At 43.3% G+C, this 22,572-nt stretch overlaps 1 protein-coding gene across 1 annotated transcript; it reads left to right on the top strand.

Moving 5' to 3' along the window:
- The first annotated feature begins 375 nt into the window (after nt 1-375).
- CUNH16orf46 (chromosome unknown C16orf46 homolog) lies at nt 376-22,413 on the top strand. Its single transcript, XM_044433902.1, has 4 exons — nt 376-497; nt 7,196-7,441; nt 13,572-13,863; nt 22,313-22,413. The coding sequence occupies exons 1-4, from the start codon at nt 489-491 to the stop codon at nt 22,411-22,413; spliced, it is 648 nt and encodes a 215-aa protein (XP_044289837.1). The 5' UTR covers nt 376-488.
- Nucleotides 22,414-22,572: the final 159 nt, after the last annotated feature.

The following is a 22,572-nucleotide window of genomic DNA, read 5'->3' as shown; positions in this document are numbered from 1 at the left end:
GCTCCGGCAGGGTCCCGGTGCGCTCCCGCCCTGACTCGACTCACGGCCCACTGCAGAAGGCGCGCTTCCCGGCTCCTGCGCAGCCGAGCGCACGCCGCCGCCGCCGCCGCGTCCGTGAGTTGCCCGCTAATTTCTGCCGCGTCCGGCGCGGCGGGACGGGAGCTGCTCTCGACGCGCCGGGGCGCTCCCCAGCTGCTGCCACTGACGTCGCGGAGTCATGCAGCAAAATAGACGCATCCCGGCCCTCGTGTCATCATTTATTACGGCGCCGCTCTCCACCCCTTCGTCCCTGCGCCCTCGCGGCGCACGATCCGCCGCCCCCGCCCCTCTGCGCTCGTTCCGCGCCGTCGGACGGGGACGGCGACGGGGACGCTGCCGCCCGCCTCTCGCCGCCCCCGCATCTCCCTGGTGTCCTCCAGATCTTGATCCAAGGGGAGGAGGCAGCAGGGATTCCCTGGTTTAGAGCAGGAAAGACTTCAGCCGCCGCCATGCTTCGGGTACGGAAATAGAATTAAGGCCTCTCTCGGAGAGACGCGGCTGCCGCTTGCGAACGGCGGCGCTCAGGGCCTTTTTACAATCCGGTGTAATTCTTTTTTCCGGTCAGTCAGCCACGTTTGGGCTATGGATTCTCTGTCATGTTCGGGAGCATGATGCTTGAAGATGCCATTTGAAAAAACTGAAGCATTGTTGGTTCTATTTAAAATGACGGTTAATTCGATTAATTTGGAGGATTGAAATGATAATGAGGATTAGTGGAGAAAATATGTGGTTTGATCCAGCTTAAAAAGAACTATGGAAGCCTTAAAAGCATACAAATAAGCCAAAGAACTTAAAATGCTTTTGGCTGGTTATGCCCCACTGTTCTTAAAACAATTACACCCACTTTACTATCCCGGCAGTGATCATGTTAATATTCACTAAACAGACCTCTTTGCAAAGCACATTTCTTAAAAGTCCCTAGCTTAGAAGATGTTGGAAAACCATGTGTAACACTGGGAATATAGGATCTATCACTCCACCTCTACCCATAATATGCAAGGGTAGGCAACGTTTTGGCATTCGACTTCCATCAGCCCTAGCCTACACAGCCAATGGTAATAGGAGTTATAAGTCAAGCACAATGCCATGAACATGTCTCACTCCCATTTCCCTTCCAGCAGATCAAAACCAAAGGCTTTTGAAGTACAATCCTTTATTTAGGCTCAACAAGGTTTTTGTGATACACAGGGCACTTTATAAGAAGGTTCTCAAGTAACATCCAAGTAACATTCTAACTGGTATGTGGAAGCAGCTCTTCCGCCTCTCTTCCTTTCCCAAATGGCTTCACTCCACCCTCAGGGAGGTTCATACTGCTTGTGAGCTAGATGGCAGGAATGCCAGACATTACTCAATTGGCCGGCTCATTTAACTTGATGCCAGCTCTCTGGGTTAATGAATTTACACCCTTCCTCAGACCAACCCTGATCTACAGTATCTGTCCCTGAACTGGAGACAGTTTCGTTTTCAGTAGCTGACACATGTTGTGTTATTCCTGAAATTTCTGTTCCACTTCCCAACCTCTTGCTTCCATCTAGTTAACATTTCAAATTTGAGCTTTTTAACTGGGAATACTGTGTCTCATGAAGGCAAATTATCTTATTTCATCAATTGCAAGTTACCTCATGTCTTGCTTGATGATTTGGTGACATGTAGATTTAGAGCCAAATGTTTATATATGGCACTCAACTAAATACATATTTTTTGATTGGTTAGTAGCTTCGTGTTCAGGTGTTAGTTTATCTTGCCGTATCCTTCCAAATGGGAGCTTTCTGCTTTTCAGTTTGGAACTGACAACTGAATTAGTGCAAGTCAGAGGTGTTCATACAGATTGAGACCAACTCTCTTAGGGATAGACATTCAGTTCAAAAAGCTTGATGTTCATTAACATGGTACGCATGTGTTGGCTAGAGCCAGGGGGTCAGACCAGTTGGCCCGGGAGGCCCCTTCTGACTCACTCTTTTTCTATGTTTCTAACATTGTTTCCTATGAAAAATAACACCAGTTTTGCCTTAAAACAGCATCAGGCAAGGGACCGATGGCCACTAGGAATGTGCACCCCCCTGCTTCCCAGGATTAAGGGAACAGGCTGGGTGGGCGGACCGGTTTGGTCCACCCATTGCCCACAGAAGTAGCAGCTGCAGGAAATTTTCTTCCCCTTCCTTTCCAGAAATATCACTGTGCTCCAAGAAAGTTGCCCTGGCACTGCACAAGGAGGAGGAAAGAATGTTATGGCCCCATTCATTAGCCTAGGGGACAAGAGTTTAATTCAAGCAAGATCGCCAGGCTGGACGTGCATTTAAATGCCTGCGTGTAGCTCACCTTCTTTTCTGACCTGGAAAAATGGTTTTGCTTCTTCTTTTTCCCATCACTCTCTTTTCCTTGTCATTTCAGTTTGTAAGCCTGAAGACAGATCTCTTTCTGTTTTCCATTAATGCAAACTGTTTTGGAACTGTCTAAAAACAGGATTAAAATAGAGAACGTGGCAAATACCACAGGTTGCTATCAAATAAGGCTTTTCTCAATTACAGAATAGATTAGAGCTAAATTTAATCAGATTTAAGTGTTAATCCCTTGAAATCAATGGAACTGGAAGTCATAATTTTTAAATTCCCATTGATTTCAGTGGCTCTACTCTGAGTATGACTTAAGTCTGGATCTGACCTCTGACATATATATGAACCAGATTGACTAGAGTATGTGACATTACAAACCAACCCTCCCCTCATTTCTCGAACAATTTACAAGTCTTTTAAAATTATGCTTTTAAAAGTTAGAATTTGATTAGCTTGTATTTGTCACTGAATACAAAAGCAGGAAGAAGCTGAGTTCACATTGCAGCAGTGGGGATTCATTGATTGCATAATTGTTTGCCCCTCTTGTTATGCTGTGACTAAGCTCTGGCAAAACTTAGTATCCCCGGAAGTCATATACTATAAAGTAAGTAGTTGAGTGGAGTCCACCTGTGTGCCACATGGTCTGAGATCAAATTCTTCAGTTTCTGGAAGGGCTGCACCATTTGTTGGAAAGCTAAGCTAACAACATCATAAAAAAGCAGCAGCTATCAAAACAACTCCAGAATAAAATTTTGCAGCAGCACCAATCAGGGCTTGGCATGTGTTTGTATCTTTCTATCTACCTATGAAGTTGCATGGTTAAATCCATCATTACAAAATGGAAAGAATATGGTTCAACCATGATTTTGCCTAGAGAAGGCCAAAACTGAACTTTTGCTGTGTGTGAGGGAAAGTCAGCAGTGCACATTTCTCTTAGAACACCATCCTCACAGTGGTGGTGACAACATCATGTTGTGTGGATGCTTTTCTTTAAACTGGAAAATTGATGAGGATTGAAGGCAAGATGGATCAAATACTGGACAATACTAGAAGAAAATCTGTTTCACACTGTGAAGGGCAGAGGTTCATCTTCTAGCAGGACAACTTCTAAACACACAGCAAATAGCAAGAACCTAAATGTCTCTCTGCCTGGGTTCTTTCCCTAAAATCCAATGTCCTCCTCTCCTATGTCCATACCTCCCCCCTTTTTACAAATAGATGTTTCCCTGGGAGTCAGGATCCTTTAAAGAAATTATGCACACAGAGACTTCTGAGTATGTGAAATTTGCATATATTACTTTCTGCATTTATTTATTTAGCCAAGTGGTACTGCACTAGGCCTCTTTTTGGTACTTAGCGCTGTGTCTGTACAAACTGTATCTCCAGGAAAAACTATCCCAGTCAAAAGCAGGAATTTTATATGAATAATGTCATGCAAGTGAGTAAATTCTGTTCCTTCAGATGATATATTCCTGCATCAGTCATCTGTTTTCCAAATTCAAATTTAAAAATGATGTGGCCAGATATGCTTATTTTTCCCCAGTGATGCTGTGAATGGCTGTCAGATTGATGGCAATTGTAGTTGCGCATAGCAGAATGGACAGGCTTGGCTTAGACCAAAGAGAGTCAACTAAAACTCTTCCTAAGCAGCAAAACTCACTCTGACTTTAGGCTAATCACAATCTCTCAACTTAACCTACCTGATAGTGTTGTTGTGAGGGAAAAAAATGGAGTTTGAGGAGGACTATGTGAGCCACCTTGGATATTGTGCAAGAGGAAAAGGGGCAGGATATGGTAGGCATGCCATGAGTGGAGCCCGCTGGAGCTGGGGGTCAGACTAGATGGCCTGGGAGACCCCTTCTGACTCGCTCTGTTTCTATGATAGGAATGCAATTTGATAATGAGGAGGAGGAAGAGTGAAATATAAGAGCCATGCAGGATAAGGCCCATCTAGCCCTGTGGCCAAGCAGCTGCCCATGGGAAATCCACCACCATCATCGATCATCATCATCTAAAATCAAGCTCCAGATGAGTTAAATAAACTACCACTCCCAGCATGCCTCAGCCAGGTTAGCAGGGAGTTGTGGGGAGGTCTACTTTGGGTAGTGGTGGTGGTGGTGCTGATGGTCAAGGCGCTCCTCCCGTCCTCCCGAGGCCAACCTGGACCACAGCTTCCACCATGCCGCCAGGATGGCGCCGGGTCGGGGCGACCCCCCCGCGTCGCCTCGCATGGCCGCCCCCTCCCCGCCGCGCGCGGCCCCCTCGCCTCCCTCACAACGATCGCGCCGTAACCCGTGGCAACGGCTCTGAGGGCGAGCGCGGGCCGCGGTGACGGCAACACAGGCCGCGGGTGGGGGGAGTGCGGCGGCGGCGGCGGGTCGCGGGAGGCTGTGAACGCCCGGCGGCTCCATCTCCCCGCGCGGCGCCCTCGCGGGCCCATCGCCTGCCTCGCCGGCTGGCGGCTGTGCTGCGTGAGGAGGCCGCCCTCGCGGGCCGCGGAACCAGTGGCGGCGGGAGGAGGAGGAGGAGGGGGAGGGGGACGAAGGCGGCGAGCCAAGGAGCGCCTCGCAGAGGGAGCACGATATTATGGGGTGAGTGGGGGGGGGTAGGGCGGCGGCGGCGACCCCCCACGCACGCTTGCTCCTGCGAATGTTTTGCGCCCCGCCCCGCAAGGGGACGCGTGGTTCGGGAGAGGCGGGCGCTTGCTGTGGGGGCGGGAGGAGGAACGATTGCGGGGGGGGGGCGGGGGGGGGGGGGGGGCGGGGGGCGGGGGGGGGGGGGGCGGGGCGGGGGCAGAGGACCTCCCAGAAATCTGGAGCCCAAGTGGACTCCAGGCCCAGTAGGCCGCCTGCTTAGCATCTCTTCTCTGAGTGATGAGCATTTAAATGAACATTTAAAGTGGACAGAAGTGCCTCTGGCCATGTACTGAGCCCTCCCACCTCCATTTAGCCCAAACAGTGCCTCTAATCCTGCCAAGAATGCCTTGCCCCAAGACATTGGGGCTTATATTTTGTTTAGAGTGTTTCTAATACCCCTTCCTATCTAAACAGATTCTGTAGTGGTAAACAGTAAAAAATAAGGCAGACAATAAGACAATACATTAAATTGGGTCTCAGTGAAACTGGCTGCTTCATCAAGGAAGGCTTCCTGAAATAGAGATACCAGGGGTGGAAAACAACACAAGGTTTGCTCTACCACTAAGGGCTAGAAGCCACTGTGGCTTTCATGGATACAGAGCTGCTGCAAGCCAGGTAGACACCAATCCAGGCACCAGTTCCATAGCTTAAAGACAAGGTTTTTAAATTAGATTTATATCCCACCTCTTTTCTTCCTTCAAGTAACCCAAGGTGATTTATGCCATCCTCCTCCTCCTCCTCCTCCTCCTCCTCCTCCTCCATTTTATCATCACTATAGCTCTGGGAGGTAGGTTAGGCTGCCTAGGCCTCTCTGCTGAGGGACTTAAAAAGTAAGGTGTCTCCATCCCTCTGTTGAGGCCCTTCCCTTAAATAAGAGCAAGAGAATGTGCTGTGATGTTTTTAATTAATTAAAATTCCATCCTGCCTTTTTTTTCCTTACAAAGAACTCAGAGTGGCTTACACTTTTCTCCTCCTCCTGTTCTCAATCTTATCCCTGTAACAACAGCCAAATGAGGTAGATTGAGCTGAAGGTCTGTGACTGGCCCAAAGTCACCCAGTTGGCTCCATGGCTGAGTGGGAACTCGAACCCAGATCTCTGGAGTCCCTATCCAGCACTTTTAACCATTATATCACACTGGCTCTCACTGTAATCATATAATGATGCATGGTTTTGCAGTGTATTTTGTATACATCATATGTCAGGTTTTGTAGTAATAATGCTGCAGGATTTTAAAAATGAGAAATGTTCTGAAAGTTCTAAAGCAAATAAATAAAAGGAATATGTTGCTATGTGTCAGACATGATAAAGAGCATGACTTCCAAACTGGGAAGATACCTGGTAGCTTGTTTTCTGAACAAAGGGAATTGTGGGTGGGAGAAAAGTTGATGCAGCTTGTGACATGGAGGTAAGCAAAGAACTTCAGCTGGGGGAAAGCAAGCAGAATGCGGAGGACAGAAAATGTTAAGGCATTTGTTCTAAAGTGTGGAAGTTGTATATGAACATTTTGTATCCCCAAAAAACTGCCTTGCACTGTAGGCATTTTACCACACTTTTATACACAGGCTTTAGAATGGATTCCTGCTGTAACACTATCTAGGATGACAAGAAAGGAAATGTGATGACAGCATTCTAGGAGTAATGCTGTCTGGAGCTGCTATCTTGTTTTGAGTCACACGGTCTTTAACCACATGGAAAAAACAACCTCCTTCTGTTCTCCTTTTTGACCCCTCTGAAATAGCTGCGGTGTCATGACTTGCAAAACACTGTGACATGCTAGAATCCCCTCTTCACCCTTATGTATGTATGTATGTGCATATATATGTATGGAGAACAATGAGGAAAATCATGTGTTTCACCTTGAGATTGTGAATACAATTGTTAGATGGTCCTGTTGGTGTTTCAGGATATGTAGGCTCTGTTAAATGCTGCTGAAAATTTATGTCCTCTTAGATAAAAGAAAGACCAGGGTAACAGCCTGCTGTCATTAACACCATACTAGCTGATGAACAGGCTGATGTCAGCACACAGAAGTCTGTTTATAAGGCAGACTAAAACATCCAGGAGAATGTAACTCAGAATGTTTGTATACTCATTCACAGAAGATATAGGAATTCCTATTTTGTTTCATTTATGCTGCTATAAAAACATTCCTTGATTACAATACTTTAAAAACCATCTTCCTGCAGGCAGAAGACGTGCAGCTTGCAGATTTAGCAACTGTAATGACTTCCTCTGGACAGAACCAAAGTGAAATCCATTCCGAAAGAGCTGCTACAAATACAAGAAGTGTGGACATAGAGTCATACTGCACCTACCCAAATGAGAGGCGGGAAAGGAATCAGATCTATACTCTTCTGAGCATTAGTAGCAGTGTAAATGAGCGAGAGGAAAGGCCCTTGGAGTGTGTTAGTGGAACAGGATGGGAAGAAGCTGTGAGTGAGGATTTTATGTTATTACAGTAATTATAATTATGTCACAAGTGATTCTTTCAGAAGAGCACCTGCTGTACTAAATAGGCACTAGTTGTGTTTTTGACTATGCCCCACTGTTATGATCCCAGATAATATACTATGGTTTATTGTGACCATGCACTTGCCATTTATCTCTGTACCTCCATTTGATGCACAAAATGTAGTTTAATCTTAGACTGTAAGCCAGGATATGAAGATCAGAACTTTCACATCTTGCTTAGCAACCAGAGATTAAACCACTTTTTCCAATTTTGGATGTAAATGGAAACTGGTTCAAATAAACATGCTTTCATTAAATATAGGTAACCAGCCAAAACTGCAATAGAAAATGTTCTTCATTAGGTCTGCACCAGAATGTGGATGGGATTGTTGGTAAGGTAAAGTAAAGGTAAAGATAAAGGTTTCCCCTTGACATTAAGTCCAGTCATGTCTGACACTCGGGCGGTGCTCATCTCCGTTTCCTAGCTGAGGGAGCCAGAGTTTGTCCGCAGACAGTCTCTGTGGTCATGTGGCCGGCATGACTAAACACCGAAGTGCACGGAACACTGTTACCTGCCCACCAAAGTGGTACCTTTTTATCTACTTGCATTTGCATGCTTTCAAACTGCAAGGTTGGCAGGAGCTGGGACGGAGCAATGGGAACTCACCCTGTTGTGCAGATTCGAACAGGTGACCTTTTGATCAACCAGCCCAGCAGCACAACGGTTTAAACCACTGCGCCACCTGCAGTCCCTATTAAACCAATGGAATGCATACAAAAGCCATCTGTCTCTGAATGTACATTCAGATATTCAGTCAGTTCCCAACACAGCAAGCTAATATATTTGCAGATGTAAATCTCTACTAAATCAGAGTTAAGATCTTCTGACTAATAAAAGGTGCTTTACTGGTAGGAATTCAGTGTTTCATTGTTTGATTTAAAAAATTCCAGCATTCATCAAGTGTGTTAATTAGTTTAAAAATCCCATTAAGAAAATTGTGCTATTAATTTGCTTTGACTTTCTACCCTGTCTTTCCTTCACTATTATCTTGCATGAATAATAATTAAAACATACTGATTTTATGGAATTTATTTGATAGTAAATACATTTATCTCCATGGAACTCAAAACATCCCCTTCATGGATCACTGCCTCGCCATGGCAAAGGGGCTTGCGTAGCTCAATGAAGCTATGAGCTCTGCCATGCAGGGGCACCCAAGATGGACAGGTCATAGCAGAGAGCTCTGACAAAACGTGATCCACTGGAGAAGGAAATGGCAACCCACTCCAGTAGCCTTGCCATGAAAACCCCATGGACAGTACCAAAAGGCAAAAAGATATGACGCCGGAAGATGAGCCCCTCAGGTCAGAAGGTGTCCAATGCGCCACTGGGGAAGAGTGGAGGGCTAGTACTAGTAGCGCCAGAAAGAATGAAGCGACTGGGTCAAAGCCGAAAGGACACTCAGTTGCAGATGTATCTGGTGGTGAAAGGAGAGTCTGATGCTGCGAAGATCTATACTCCATAGGAACCTGGAATGTAAGATCCATGAATCAAAGTAAGCTGGACGTGGTCAAACATGAGATGACAAGACAGAACATCAACATCTTGGGAATCAGCAAAATAAAATGGACAGAAATGGGTGAATTTAATTCAGATGACCAGGTATACTATTGTGAGCAAGAATCCCTCAGAAGAAATGGAGTAGCCTTCGTAGTCAATAAAAGTAGGGAAAAGCAGTACCAGGATACAATCTCCAAAATGACAGAATGATCTCAGTTTGAATCCAAGGCAAACCATTCAAGTCTATGCCTCAACCAGTGATGCTGAAGAGGCTGCAGCTGACCAGTTCTTTGAAGGCCTACAACACCTTCTAGAATTAACTCCCAAAAATGATGTCTCTATCATCATGGGGGATTGGAATGCTAAAGTACGAAGCCAAAAGATAACTGGAATAACAGGCAAGTTTGGCCTTGGAGTACAGAATGAAGCAGGGCAAAGGCTGGCAGAATTTTGTCAAGAGAACACGCTGGTCATAGCAAACACTCTTCCAACAACCCAAAAGACAACTCTACACATGGACATCACCAGACGGTCAGCACAAAAATCAGATTGACTATGTGCTCTGCAGCCAAAGATGGAGAAGCTCTATACCAGGGGTCGGCAACCCGTGGCTCCGGAGCCGCATGTGGCTCTTGAACCCCTCTGCTGCGGCTCCATCGCTCAAAACGCGCTGGCACAGCTGCTGATCTGCTCGAAGCTCCACTCAGTAATGCTGTGCTAGCTAGTTAAGTAAATCAGCTAGTTAAGTAAATCATTACATTCCTCCGCTAAACAAGGTTCCTGCAGGCTCTCATGTTACACGAAATGCGCTGAAAAGATTCTCTTCGTCCCAATGTCATCTCCTTCATCTGAATGTTAAAAGCTGTGCTTGGGACCTGTCACAATTCACATCACTTGACTGTTTATCTGCTAATCAGTCACTAAACACACCTATACCTGCGCTGATTTACTGAGTCCCCCCCCCCCCAACCATGGATAAATCCAAAGAAAAGTTTCTGAAGAAAACGGAACATTCAATGGTATGTGGGTAGACTCATTTGCTTTTACTGCTGATGAACTTAAAGGGTTTGCTGTTTAATGCATGCAGCCCTTTAGCACTGACTTTGACTTTGCAGGAAGCTGTTCTCCAAAATATATGAAAGGAATCCTGCTAGTTTATAATGTAAGATTAAAAATAACAGTTTTTAGTGACTGAACAAGAGCTGCAGCTAAATCATAATGAAGATATAGATCTACTTTTGTTTTAAGAAGATTCTTATAAAAATTCCAGCAACATTATTACATTGGGAGAGGGATGTTTGTTTAATATTTCACCATGTGATAAAAGGATGAGGGCACACAGAAGCAGACAGCATTTTTGGTTTGCTGCAGGTGGCATGTTTGGTTTGCTGCTAGTGGATAAGTTCGGCTTTTTATTTCATAAATATGAGGAGGGCTCAGATAGACATAGAGTATTTTATTTGAAAGTAACTTTCAACCCAGTGTCTTTTTTTTCGGAGTTCAAAATGTTTTTGTTGCATGCAGAAATAAAAATTTTTTTCTCTGTAGCAGTTCATTGATTTCATAAATACAACACACTATAGTTTTTTTTATACATAGCATGAAGGTAAAAAACTATATATGCAGTGTTATCTTCATTTTAGATGTCAAAAGGGTTTTGTGGCTCCCGGTGTTTTCTGTGGGAAATGGGTCCAAATGGCTCTTTGAGTGTTAAAGGCTGCCGACCCCTGCTCTATACAGTCAGTAAAAACAAGACCAAGAGCTGACTGTGGCTCAGATCATGAGCTTCTTGTTGCAAAATTTAGACTTAAATTAAAGAAAGTAGGGGAAAGCACTAGGCCGCTCAGGTATCTGAGGAAGCTTTACAAATAGCTGAGGAAAGAAGGGAGGTGAAAGGCAAGGGAGAAAGGGAAGGATACACCCAATTGAATATAGAATTCCAGAGACTAGCTAGAAGAGTTTAGAATGCCTACTTAAATGAACAGTGCAAAGAAACAGAAGAAAACAATAGATCTCTTCAAGAAAATGGGCATGATAAAGGACCAAAATGGCAGGGACCTAATAGAGGCAGAAGAGATTAAGAAGAGGTGGCAAGATTACACAGAGGAACTGTACAAGAAAGACCTTAATGTCCCTGATAACCATAATGGGGTGGTCACTGACCTCGAGCCAGACATCCTGGAATGTGAAGTCAAATGGCCCTTAGGAAGTCTGAGCAACAACAAAGCTAGTGGAGGAGACAGTATCCCAGCTGAGCTACTCAAAATCCCAAAAGAAAATGCAGTTAAAGTGCTACACTCGATATGCCAGCAAATTTGGAAAACTCAGCACAGGATTGGAAAAGGTCAGTTTACATTCCGATCCCAAAGAAGGGCAGTGCCAAAGAATGTTCAAACTACTGTGCTGTTGCGCACATTTGACGTGCTAGAAAAGTTATGCTCAAAATCCTACAAGCCAGGCTCCAGCAGTATGTGGACCGCGAACTACCAGAAGTACGGGCAGGGTTTCAAAGAGGCAGAGGAACTAGAGATCAAATTGCCAACATATGCTGGACCATGGAGAAAGCTAGGGAGTTCCATAAAAACATCTATTTCTGCTTCAATGACTATGCTAAAGCCTTTGATTGTGTGGATCACAAGAAATTGTGGCAAGTTCTTAAAGAGATAGGAGTACCAGACCATCTTATTTGTCTCTTGAAAAACCTATGTGTGGGTCAAGAAGCAACAGTGAGAACTGGACACGGAACCACTGATTGGTTCAAAATTGAGAAAGGAGTTTGGCAAGGCTGTATACTGTCGCCCTGCCTATTTAACTTATATGCAGAGTACATCATGCGAAAGACCAGGCTAGATGAATCACAAGTTGGAATTATGATTTCCGGGAGAAATATCAACAACCTCAGATATGAAGACGATACCAATCTAATGGCAGAAAGTGAAGAGGAACTAAAGGATAGGCTGGATATCCACATGGTGGGCATGTCATGAACGGAGCTGGCTGGTGCCGGAGGTCAGACTAGATGGCCCGGGAGACTCGCTCTGTTTCTATGTTTGATGCAGGTGAAAGAAGAGAGCACAAAAGTTGCCTTGAAACACAACATTAAGAAAACTAAGATCATGGCATCCGGTCCTCTCAATTTCTGGCAAATAGATGGGGAAGAAATGGAAGTAGTGACAGGTTTTATTTTCCTGGGCTCCAAGGTCACCACAGATGGGGACTGCAGCCAAGAATTTAAAAGACGCTTGCTCCTGGGGAGGAAAGCTATGGCAAAGGTAGATAGCATACTAAAAAGCAGAGACACCACCCTGCTAACAAAAGTGCGTATAGTCAAGGCTATGGTTTTCCCAGTTGCAATGTATGGCTGTGAAAGCTGGACCATAAGGAAGGCTGAGCACCGAAGGCCTTTGAATCGTGGTGCTGGAGGAGACTCCTGCGAGTCCCTTGGACTGCAAGGCGATCAAACCGGTCAATCCTAGAGGAGATCAACCCTGACTGCTCTTTAGAAGGCCAGATACTGAAGATGAAACTCAAATACTTTGGCCATCTAATGAGAGGGAAGGACTCCCTGGAGAAGAGTCTAATGCTGGGAACAATAGATGGCAAAAGAAGAAGGGGACAGCAGAGGATGAGGTGGCTAGATGGAGTCAATGAAGCAGTCGGTGTGAGCTTGGGTGGACTCCAGGGGATGGTGGAGGATGGGAGAGCCTGGAAGAATGTTGTCTATGGAGTCGTGATGGGACATGCACAACTTTGCGACTAACATTGACATTTTGAACTCAAAACACACTGCTAGGCTGTTTTCAGACATGACGGGCAATCCTGGTATCCTGCCATATGAACGTGCTTGTATGAGCCTCAAACTCCTGCACTCCTTGTCACTTCTCGCTCTTCTCTCTTTCTGGCACTTGAGTGGGAGATTTAAAAAAAAGTGGAAGCTTTCAAACCACAGTCTCACATGATGGTGTTTTCAATGTGTTCTGGACTGGTTGCATGTGGGGCTGGATTTGGAAACTACTTGAACCCTCCTGTTGGCTCCAAATTCAGCAGCTAGACTAGAACATTAAGATGGTGGAGCAGCTGGAGCCTGGGCTAGTGCTGAGCGTTGTTGCATGCCCAGCTGTGTGGATGCCTGTGTTTCAGTGAACGCAGCGCATGCAGGGCACATGGATGAGAATGAATGGGCTGGCGATGATCTTGGGAGAATAAGAACGAGAAAGAGCGCATGTGTATCCATGCATGGCTGATGACTGCTAGTTGGGATAACGATTTGGGGAGTTGGTTGGCTGTGTGGATTGACAGGTAATAGAACAGGAATAGGTTTGGGTAATGAATTTGAGCTCAACTGATGGATGTGTGATCATCCTATTAATAAGGGAAATTAATTAATTTTATAGGACTTGGGAAAATTGGGCTTATTTTTGTCCTATGGGGGTCAGATATTTGGCTTGGATTATTAGTAAATGTAGTTGCCTTACCACTCCAAATACTGTATTTGTATTTGATTTCTTCACAATATTTCCTAACTTCTATTGATATCTTTTTGCTGTCAGGTCCAAAGCTGGAGCAAAGCAGCCCCCTTTGCTTATCTTCAGTTACAAAAGAGAGCAAGAAAAACAAGGACAAGTGAGTCTGTTGGTGGATGCCTTTATTGCTTAGATCTGATGCAAGTTGTCGACAAAGGTTTGGAGCAAGACCCCAAGACTATAGATCAATTGAAATCTGATTGCAAATTTAGTACAAATGTTATCACAGATAGTGTTCCGGAAAAACAAGAACTCTATTCTAATACAAACATAAACACTTCTTCTGCAACAGATGACACTACAAATGAAAATTGTTATGGCAAAACATACTCTATTCAGACATCCCAAATAGAAATGAAAAAACTGACTTTAAAGGAAGCGCAGGCTTCTCTAAGTGAAAGGATTTTTTTTCCAATGAAAGATAATTTGCTATTCCAAGCAGAAAAGAAGACAGTGCCAATAAAGGAGTATAATATGCTGCCATCAGGAAAGCCCCAAAGTATAGAAATCCTGAAATACAAAGACACAAAGAGTCATGAGCCTTTTGTATACGACCAGGTTGGCTCTGAAAGTACCGCTGTTAAGCCGTCACTGCTACTGCCACCTCTGAAGGAGACCGCTTTCAAAAACAGCCTGGATCCTCCATCAAAGAAAAGTAAGACATTAATTACCCAGGCAAGTGAAAAAACATTCTGCCCTGTTTCAGAAACAATGTCCTGCACTCAGGTTTTTAAAATCAAAGAGGAAAAGTATAAAAAAAGAATAGACACCATGTATGATGCAGTGAAGGAACAAATTAAAATGCATGAGATGTCCTGTTTTGTCCCAAGGCTTCCCAAGACTTCATTCATCACAAGAAATTCAGATCAGTGCTACTGGCACTGTGCTCTCTTACCAGACAGAAACATTGCAACCATGTCTAATTCGATCGCACTGAGAAGACACAATCATCTGAACAACATGCGGTTTCTGCACGCAAAAGGAATGCAAGTCAGCAAAACCAGTGCAATGCAGGACCCTTGCATCAGAAGTAGGAGTCACACTGGAACCAAACAAGGAAACGAATCAAAAACCCAAGAGATCCCACTGCTTTCTGGACTATTCCCTTCCTTAACGGTCAGCCGTATTGCAATAACTGCCTTGCCTTTTAGGCTGACCTGAATTCTTAAATTGTAATTTCATGTTGAGTTATTTATGGATTAATTTTGGATGCTCTACAAGAGAGAATATTTAAGGCTTATTGTAAAGCAGACTGGATATTTATTGAGGGATTGTTTACTTGACTACCATTCCTTTCTGTACAAAATTAAAATGCCCATTTATTGCTTCTAACAATATAATAATCATTTCAGTAAGTATCTTAAAGATACTTGGTTGTATCATAGACTTTAAGCTAGGAGGGGCAATGCCATGATGAGGCCTCCAGAAGAGTAAAACCTTATTGTCTTTAAAAGCACACTCACCCAATTCTTGTTTAGGACATGGTGTTTTGGTGCTTCCAGTCCGTGCAATGCACACATTTGGGCTGCTTCAGTGCAGTTTTCCTTGGTCCATGTGCAGGGGAGGGGCCAGTGGAGGACCACTGTGCCCTGTGCTGTTGCCATTTCAGGGGATATTCCTGCTTAGTGAACCAAATTGGGAACATAGGAAGATTGCAGAGACGAGCCCTTTCCTCTTTGATGGGCCAGGCCTTGCCTAAATTGAAGCTGCTCCTTTTGGGAGTCAGCAAACCATGTGTGGCCCACACAGATGGCAAAGGAAAATGGTGAGACATCAGGCAGGCCACACCATGTAGCTAATAAACTATATACAGCTGGATGGGACGTAGGTGGCACAGGCCTGGGCCAAGTGTCTCATGTCTGAACAGTGGCGGGAAAAGTATCGTAACTATTCTGCTCTCCAGAGCATTGCACTTTTTGGTTGGAAACTGTACCTGGTTCTAGATGTTGTGAGAAATGTTACATTTGAACACTGTCCTTTAGTTTTTACTGTTTGAACAATGTATAGATAAGAGCGTAAGTAATGGAACTATTTGTTTGCATTTTTTGTAGACTGTTTATATGTTTAGCTTTATTTTGGTTAGGTAGGACTTTTCCTTCCATGCCAAATTAGGTTACTCACCTTTCTTTATAGTCTAGATAGCTTCAATAAAATACTTTTCTGTATGCACAGTGACAACACGTTCCTCAGTATTTCAGTCCAAGATACCTTACTGTCAAGACCTGCCATAATTATCCTACACCTTTTCTGATGCATTTGGAGTAGCAGGAAGATAATGGCATTTCTGGATATCCAATTGCAAGAGTTCCAGTGTCAAGTCCCAGAGTCTTCCATAAAACCAAGATTTATCAACCATATAGAAACTTCTTTAGGTAGTTTTACTCTCATTACAATCTTGCCAAATTCTTTTTAGCCTCAAACAAATGATTTTGTAGACAAACTGATCAGAGCTGTGAACTAAGATCCCAGATATCTGAATGGCTTTGTTTCATTTGTTAAACTAGTAAAGTAAGGCATCTAACTTATATCAGTCTCTCATGTATATGCAAGAATTCTGAAGTGCTGTTAACAAATTGTGTTTCTTGCGCATACAAATAGAGTGCCCTCTTTCACAGTAGACTTTGTGGAAGTAGCTGGCAGCAATTTTCACAATCACAGCTGCTGGAAAAATATTGTGGAGGTTGCTACTGACCCACCTGCATCAATACTGAGATCCTGCATTATGTTTGACCAGGGAAAGCCAGGCCAAATGTACATCATAGTAAAATACTCTGTGTTCCTACATGAAGGAACATGCAGTAGTTGAAAGCAAACTGTTTGTGGAGAATGGTGCCACTACAATATTAAAGGTTGTGATTTGGCCTTCAGTAGAAATATTTTATAATAGCAAGATGAAAGAAAGCCATGTAAATAGCTATTTTCTCATAGCTTATTGCCACAAAAACGGATTAAGGTAGTCATTTTAAGAAATTCTTTAACCTGAAATATTTAAGAAACCATGCATAACAATTTGTGAAAGTTTCTGAGTTATTTTGGGAGGCAACCATTTAAAAAGAGTGAACTCTCTTTTTATTGTAATTAGAAGCACAATTCTTGAACATGATAAACCTTGAACCATCTTTTAATTCTGTAGTTGTGTCTGCTTGGAACTTGGCTGCAAAGCAACCATTCTTCCTGTTCCTACCACCACTTCCTTGGAAATATTTCTGGGCTTAGATGAAGTACTTTGTCATCTCTCATTGTATGTGTGTACATCAAGAAAATATGTGTATGCATGTGCTCACACTGACACATGTATCGCTAGGAATTATGGTCCTGTGGCATACATTCTTGGTAACATACAGTATCAGTTAAACTGGCTCCACACTGCATGATAAGCCATGGAGGTTTTTAAGCCAGGGATGGCTTGTCATGTTGTCTGAACCCAGTGATTAATAAACCAACATGACAAGCCAAACCTGGCTTACAAACCACCCACGGCTCGTTGTGACAGACTGGATTTGTACAACCCATCATGCTACCCAAACCCAGTGTATCTTTAGTAGGGTGGCTTGATTTTCATCAACAAGCCACCCTGAGAACACTATGGGTTGTCTGTGCCCATGGTGGGTTGTCATGTTGTCCGAACTTGGGAGAGGGTTTTTACCATGTATTGATGGGATTGGCTTCAGAGCTGTTTTGCAAAAGTGGCAAAAAACCCCATGCCTCTCTTCAAACACACAGTTCTTGACCAACCTTTGAAAGATGATAGTTGAATACAGATAACAATTTAACAAGCAGTAGCTCAGCTGTATAATCCCTTGGTGAGTCAGGTACCTGCACAAGCTTGCTAAGTGATAGGAAGTGTTACCACACATCAACTAAGGATAGTGATATTGTCCATATTCACCTTTGTGAAGTAGTGGATTTAAAGAATGTAGTGCTCATATTTACACATAGAATGATAAAGTTGCTTTCTTTAAAACAGTAAGAATAAAAGTGCATACTATTAATTTTTAACTCTTTGCGGGTATAAATCAATATGATACCAGTTTTTCAAGTGTGAAGTCTCCAACTCCAGTGATCAGGGAATAATTATGAAATAGTTCAGGCAAATTTAAGATTCTTCTCAGCCGGACCAAAGTATGGAGCTGCTTTATGAACCATGCTTTGTTACACTTAAAAGCTATACTTCTGGATATCATTGTAAGGCTCCTCCAAAATGGAAACTGAAGAAAATAATGTTCTTTTGGTATGATCTAGTCCAGACTTATGTCCCACTGAACATCATGTGACTTATCTCTGGATAGAAATGCACAGAACTGGGCTGCATGTGCCCCCAGTTTACTTTGGATTGAAGTCACAATCATGTATACCAGGGATGGGGGATATGGGACTTACCATGAGACCCCCTTACCCTTTCCAGGTTTCTGCCACCTCAGAAGGGAGTCACTGAACTGCAAGGAATGTGAAGGAGAAGCAAAACCTTGGTGGGTTTTGTACCACTGTTGCTTCCCTGGCTGGGGAAAGGCCTGGTGGCGGGAAGTCTTTGGCTTGTGTGAGCTAGAGGAGCAAGGCTTCAGACAGCACTTTAGCTTAGGGGCTGATGAGGGTGGGAGGCAAAGCCCCCCCCCCCCCCTTCACCTGGCCCGCAAGGGGGGCCCCCCGGCAAACCCCCCCCCCCCCCGGCTTTCACATTGCATGGAGGTAAGCCTCACTGAACTCAATGGAGCTGCCTCCTGAGTAGACAGGCATAGGAATAAACTGTGAAGCAGTAATTCTTTCACTGAAATCAGAAAAGTCCCTCCCTCTGATCAGATTATGTCCCTTGCAACCTGCTTCCTGCCCTCTGAAGAATATACATGGCATAATTGTGGCTACATCATTAATTAGCTTTTAGAATAAGGATATGCATTTAACAGATTTTTAATTCTGTTACATTTGAGTTATTCAACATACTTTGTAAATGATAGAGCTTTTGGAAAGTTTGTTCTCTTTCTCTAGCCTTTATGTACATCCCAACTATTTAACTAAATATGACTGACCACCCAGAGCGCTTTGGCTATGGGGTTGTACAGAAATAAACAAAAAAGATAATGTAAACAACAAAACTAGTGGAAAACCATGGAAACTGGAGCCATCAGCCCAAGCGTTTATCTTTTGCTGAACAACAACTATGCTAACTAGAAAATCTATTTTTTTAAATTGAGGGAGATTAAAATGTATCTACTGTTCAAAGAAAAAAAAGTTATACTGTGCTAACAAGCCTTTATGTTAGCCTAAACAATTATTTGAATCTTATTCATAAAACTATTAATTTCTTAATATTTTGACATCAGCAGGTTAGATCCAAAATAACAATTAAGTGTCATGGGGAATTAATTCACTTTTAAATGAAAGCTTTATGGCATGGAGAAGTAGCCTGAAAGGATTAAGATGAAGTTGGGCAAAATTCTGTGCTATTTGGGAGTGGAACATTTGGCCAGAGTCATAGTAACTGTAAAGTGGAAGAGTCACATTTTTGGTATAACTAATATAATTCTTTATATTAATTTAAAGGCACCCTTTTTTCCTCCGTAGGAGCAAGGCTGGGGGAGAGCTACACCTTTCTCATGCTGTATGATCCCAAAAAGGTATAAGAAACCAAGAATAACTAAAATGATCTCCAGCATGTCCCACCAGAGTATGGTTCCTTCTCTTAAGAAAAATGCAGGCTGGGTAACACAACTGGCAAAAGAAAGTCAAAAAATGGATTGCAAATTTACTGAACAAGAAACAGTTTCAAGCAACAAAAAGAATGGAATGTCCTGCATCAAACCATACAGGTATGTCCCCATGATGACAGCCAGCGCTGAGGGAGAAAGGATGAGAGGGAAACTAGACTCCATTCAGACATTCCTGGGTGAAAAAAGAAGCTTGCCAATAAAGGAATACGAAATTAAGTACTCACAACAACACAGAGAACCTGAAGTGCTGAGATACAATGATATCAGCCTACCAAAGGTAACCCGTGGAAATCCCTCCAACAGCTTGAACTGTATAACCTTAAATGCATTTTTGGTCATTAGGCCAGATAAAGAAGGTGTAATCAAACTGCATCTAGAACCCCCTTCAAATAATGATGTAGCTGCAGTCAAGAGAACTGAGAAAGGAGACAAAAGTTCAACCAAAACTGTCTCTCGTAGCCATGCTGCTAAAAAGAAGAAGAATGAAAAAAAAGTTGGTATGAATAATATGGTTAAAAAGCAAATACAAAAACCATGTACCACTCTTTGATTTGTCCATGATACTCACATATTCTATTCTGGTCCTTAACATTGTCTGACCTTTTTTCCTGCATAGAACATTACAGACTCCAACTGCAAAGTGACATAAATACCTCCAACTGTTCTGGTAAAGCAGGAGAAATCGCAAGGACAACAGCCTTCATATTAGGGACTTGAGCTTTAATTAATAAGCTAATAATGTCAAGAGTAGCCAGTTACTTGGTAGGGGTCAGTTTTAATCAGGCCAAATTCAAGAGGGGAGTTGAAAATTAAAGGTATCTTGGTTTTTGAGGCTATTTTGGTTCCAGTGTGTTACTGTTATTGAGACTATAAACAAAAGGAAAGTGTGGCGACTTGATGCCATATAGAGCTGGGGTTCCATCCAAGCATCATGGACAGCTTCCCAGTTGTGCGCAGGGGCCTTTCCTCTTCTCTCATTCAGGGGCAGCCTTTTGCAAAGCCCTCCTCCCATTATGGGCCCCTCCAGAGTTACACTACACAAAGAATGAGGGGTACCACCAGAAGTGAGGATTGTTCCCCACATTTTGCAAGATGCCAGTGGTTCAAGGGAAACTGGAATAACTTTTATTGTTTCTATAGCAGGTCAATGAATCATGAACCCCAGTAGAAAGACACTATTGTTTCTAATCTCTGAAGTCTTGACCTACTTGTCTTTCAACTATAGCTGTGTGCTTTGTAGAAAAGGGATACCTTGATAATACAATAAGGCAATTATAGTTGTACCAAAGATCTTCAAGGATATATACGTCCTGCTAACCCCTTCATGCATACAAATATTATGAAAACGCAGATGAAATCGTACAATACACCCATTCAGAAATCAATGCTTTTGCAGCTGCAGAAGACTCGGATGTTTAATTACACTACAAGAGTGTAACTGAAACTGTGTTGGAGGGGAAAGTTTTCAAAGACCTGTGTCAGTAAGTGGAGCAGGAAACAATGGATTTCATGAGCCTTTTATTGCAGATCTAATGTTGCTATTATTCAAGCTCTAACCCTGCACAGCACAGGGTTGTAGCCTTGTATTCAGTAGTCAGAAGCATTGCTTTTCATGCAACAGCAGGATAATATCTGTAATGCAGTATTGGTACTGTGAAGAAGAGGTAAGTAGTCTTAACTCTTATTTACCTGCAACTGGGAGCCTTAGCATTAGAACTCTAGCTGCCTATGACAAATTAATTCTGTAATTCCATCATGAGATTTGGGGAAAATATTTCCCAGCAACTGGGGCTTATTAAAAGGAATACATTGTCATTTTCCTCTTCATCCCAGTGGAATTCTAGCTGTGCAAGTGCCTAGGTACCTCTCTGCAGATGATTAACAGTATCCAGTGCCCACTGCATTTTATGAACCTTTAAAAACAAGATATAATAGAATTGTCCAGTACAATAAACGGGTCCCCAGAACCCACTGGATCCAGAGGATCACAGGGCAGGAGTGTGGAGGCAAAGGCTGCCTCTGCATTTCTTTCACCTTGCAAAAGACTTAGCTGACTTCAGCCACATATTTTGAAAGAATGTAAGCTGTGAGGGCACTCTGACATTGGAATCCCAGCTTTGTTGCTGAAGAACATTTCTGAGATTGGAGCTTGCACATGGGCCTCTACTCAGGACATCTGGACTCCATCTAGCAGCAATAGAATTGCAGCCTAAACATAGTCCAAAACTGTTTTTAAATCTCACAATTCAGACTTAATTAGGATAAACTGAGTACCAGACCACAAAACCTTCAAGTCAGAAACCTTATGACATACTACAAAACTGCATAAAACGTTTCAGGTTTTGCTGGGCTCCTAACAATCATCATGTGGCAAATGAATTTGTCTCTTAATAATCTCAAAATCATGCTTTGATAGGTAAGCCTGCTGAATTTTTCTTGTGAATAGTAATGTCTGCTCTTGTTACTGCTAAGCAAAATAAATTTAAGTAGTGTAGACAATTCGGAAAAAAATACTTGCAAATACTTGGTCAAAGCAATGGTATTTTGGTTATATTGTTCATTTCTGTGAAGATCTTGTCCCAAAGAACTCTCCACCTGTAAACAAGATTGCCTGATCAAGTCACCTGAAAGATATCAATGCTGATTTATAGCCATTTTGAAGATTTTTTAAAAATAAAAGCCTTCCTCTCCAATATCCTTCATCTTCTCCTGCTCCTAGAAGTTGAACCACTGGATTGTCAGATTTGGGTTAAGGAAGGAAGGGTAGAAAGGCTTTACTTCCCAAAGGCAAGCAAGGTTTCTGCAAGCTTGCTTCTAAGCAGATCCGAACTGGACTCTTTGTCCCTGTCAGATCTTGCTCTTGCCTTATCAGTACATGTACTTGTTCTGGTCTTTCCCAAGTTTCTTTCTCCTCCTTGCCCCTTTTTGGCCTCCTTTCTGTCCATCTCGGCTTTCCTCCTCTGCTGTCCTTCCTCCAAGGTATGCTCTCCTCACCTTAAGTCACCACCCTCCTTGCTCCCCTCTCTCCCCTTTCTCCTTGCTTTTCCCTCCCTCCCTTCCCAGCTGGTTCAGTTCAGATGCTGATCATTCAGGCTGATGGAGCAAGCGGCGAGGGGGCCCAGGAGCCTGGCTGTGTGCAAGAAAAACCAGCGATGCTCGTGTGACCCACTCGGCACTCACAAGCCTGTGAGCAGCTTTGGCAACCTGATGAAGTGACCTGGGCACCACCACAAACTGGCTGCCATGGGAGGCACAGTTAGCTACAAAAACCAAGTAAAGCTCAGAAGTCCGATATAAGGTAGAAACACACTGATCAACTCCAC

The sequence above is a fragment of the Varanus komodoensis genome, unplaced genomic scaffold (genome assembly GCF_004798865.1).
Source record: "Varanus komodoensis strain SLA01 unplaced genomic scaffold, ASM479886v1 scaffold27, whole genome shotgun sequence".
Taxonomy (NCBI): domain Eukaryota; kingdom Metazoa; phylum Chordata; class Lepidosauria; order Squamata; family Varanidae; genus Varanus; species Varanus komodoensis.
The sequence above is the reverse complement of the archived record's forward strand: the minus strand, read 5'-3'. Positions and strand labels throughout refer to the sequence as shown.

Bases quoted from the DNA above. Each gene is read 5' to 3' on its own strand.
- CUNH16orf46 (XM_044433902.1), top strand. The intron at 7,442-13,571 runs GTGAGTGAGGAT...TTTTGCTGTCAG, and splicing joins GAACAGGATGGGAAGAAGCT to GTCCAAAGCTGGAGCAAAGC. The intron at 13,864-22,312 runs GCAAAACATACT...CTCCCTTCCCAG, and splicing joins TACAAATGAAAATTGTTATG to CTGGTTCAGTTCAGATGCTG.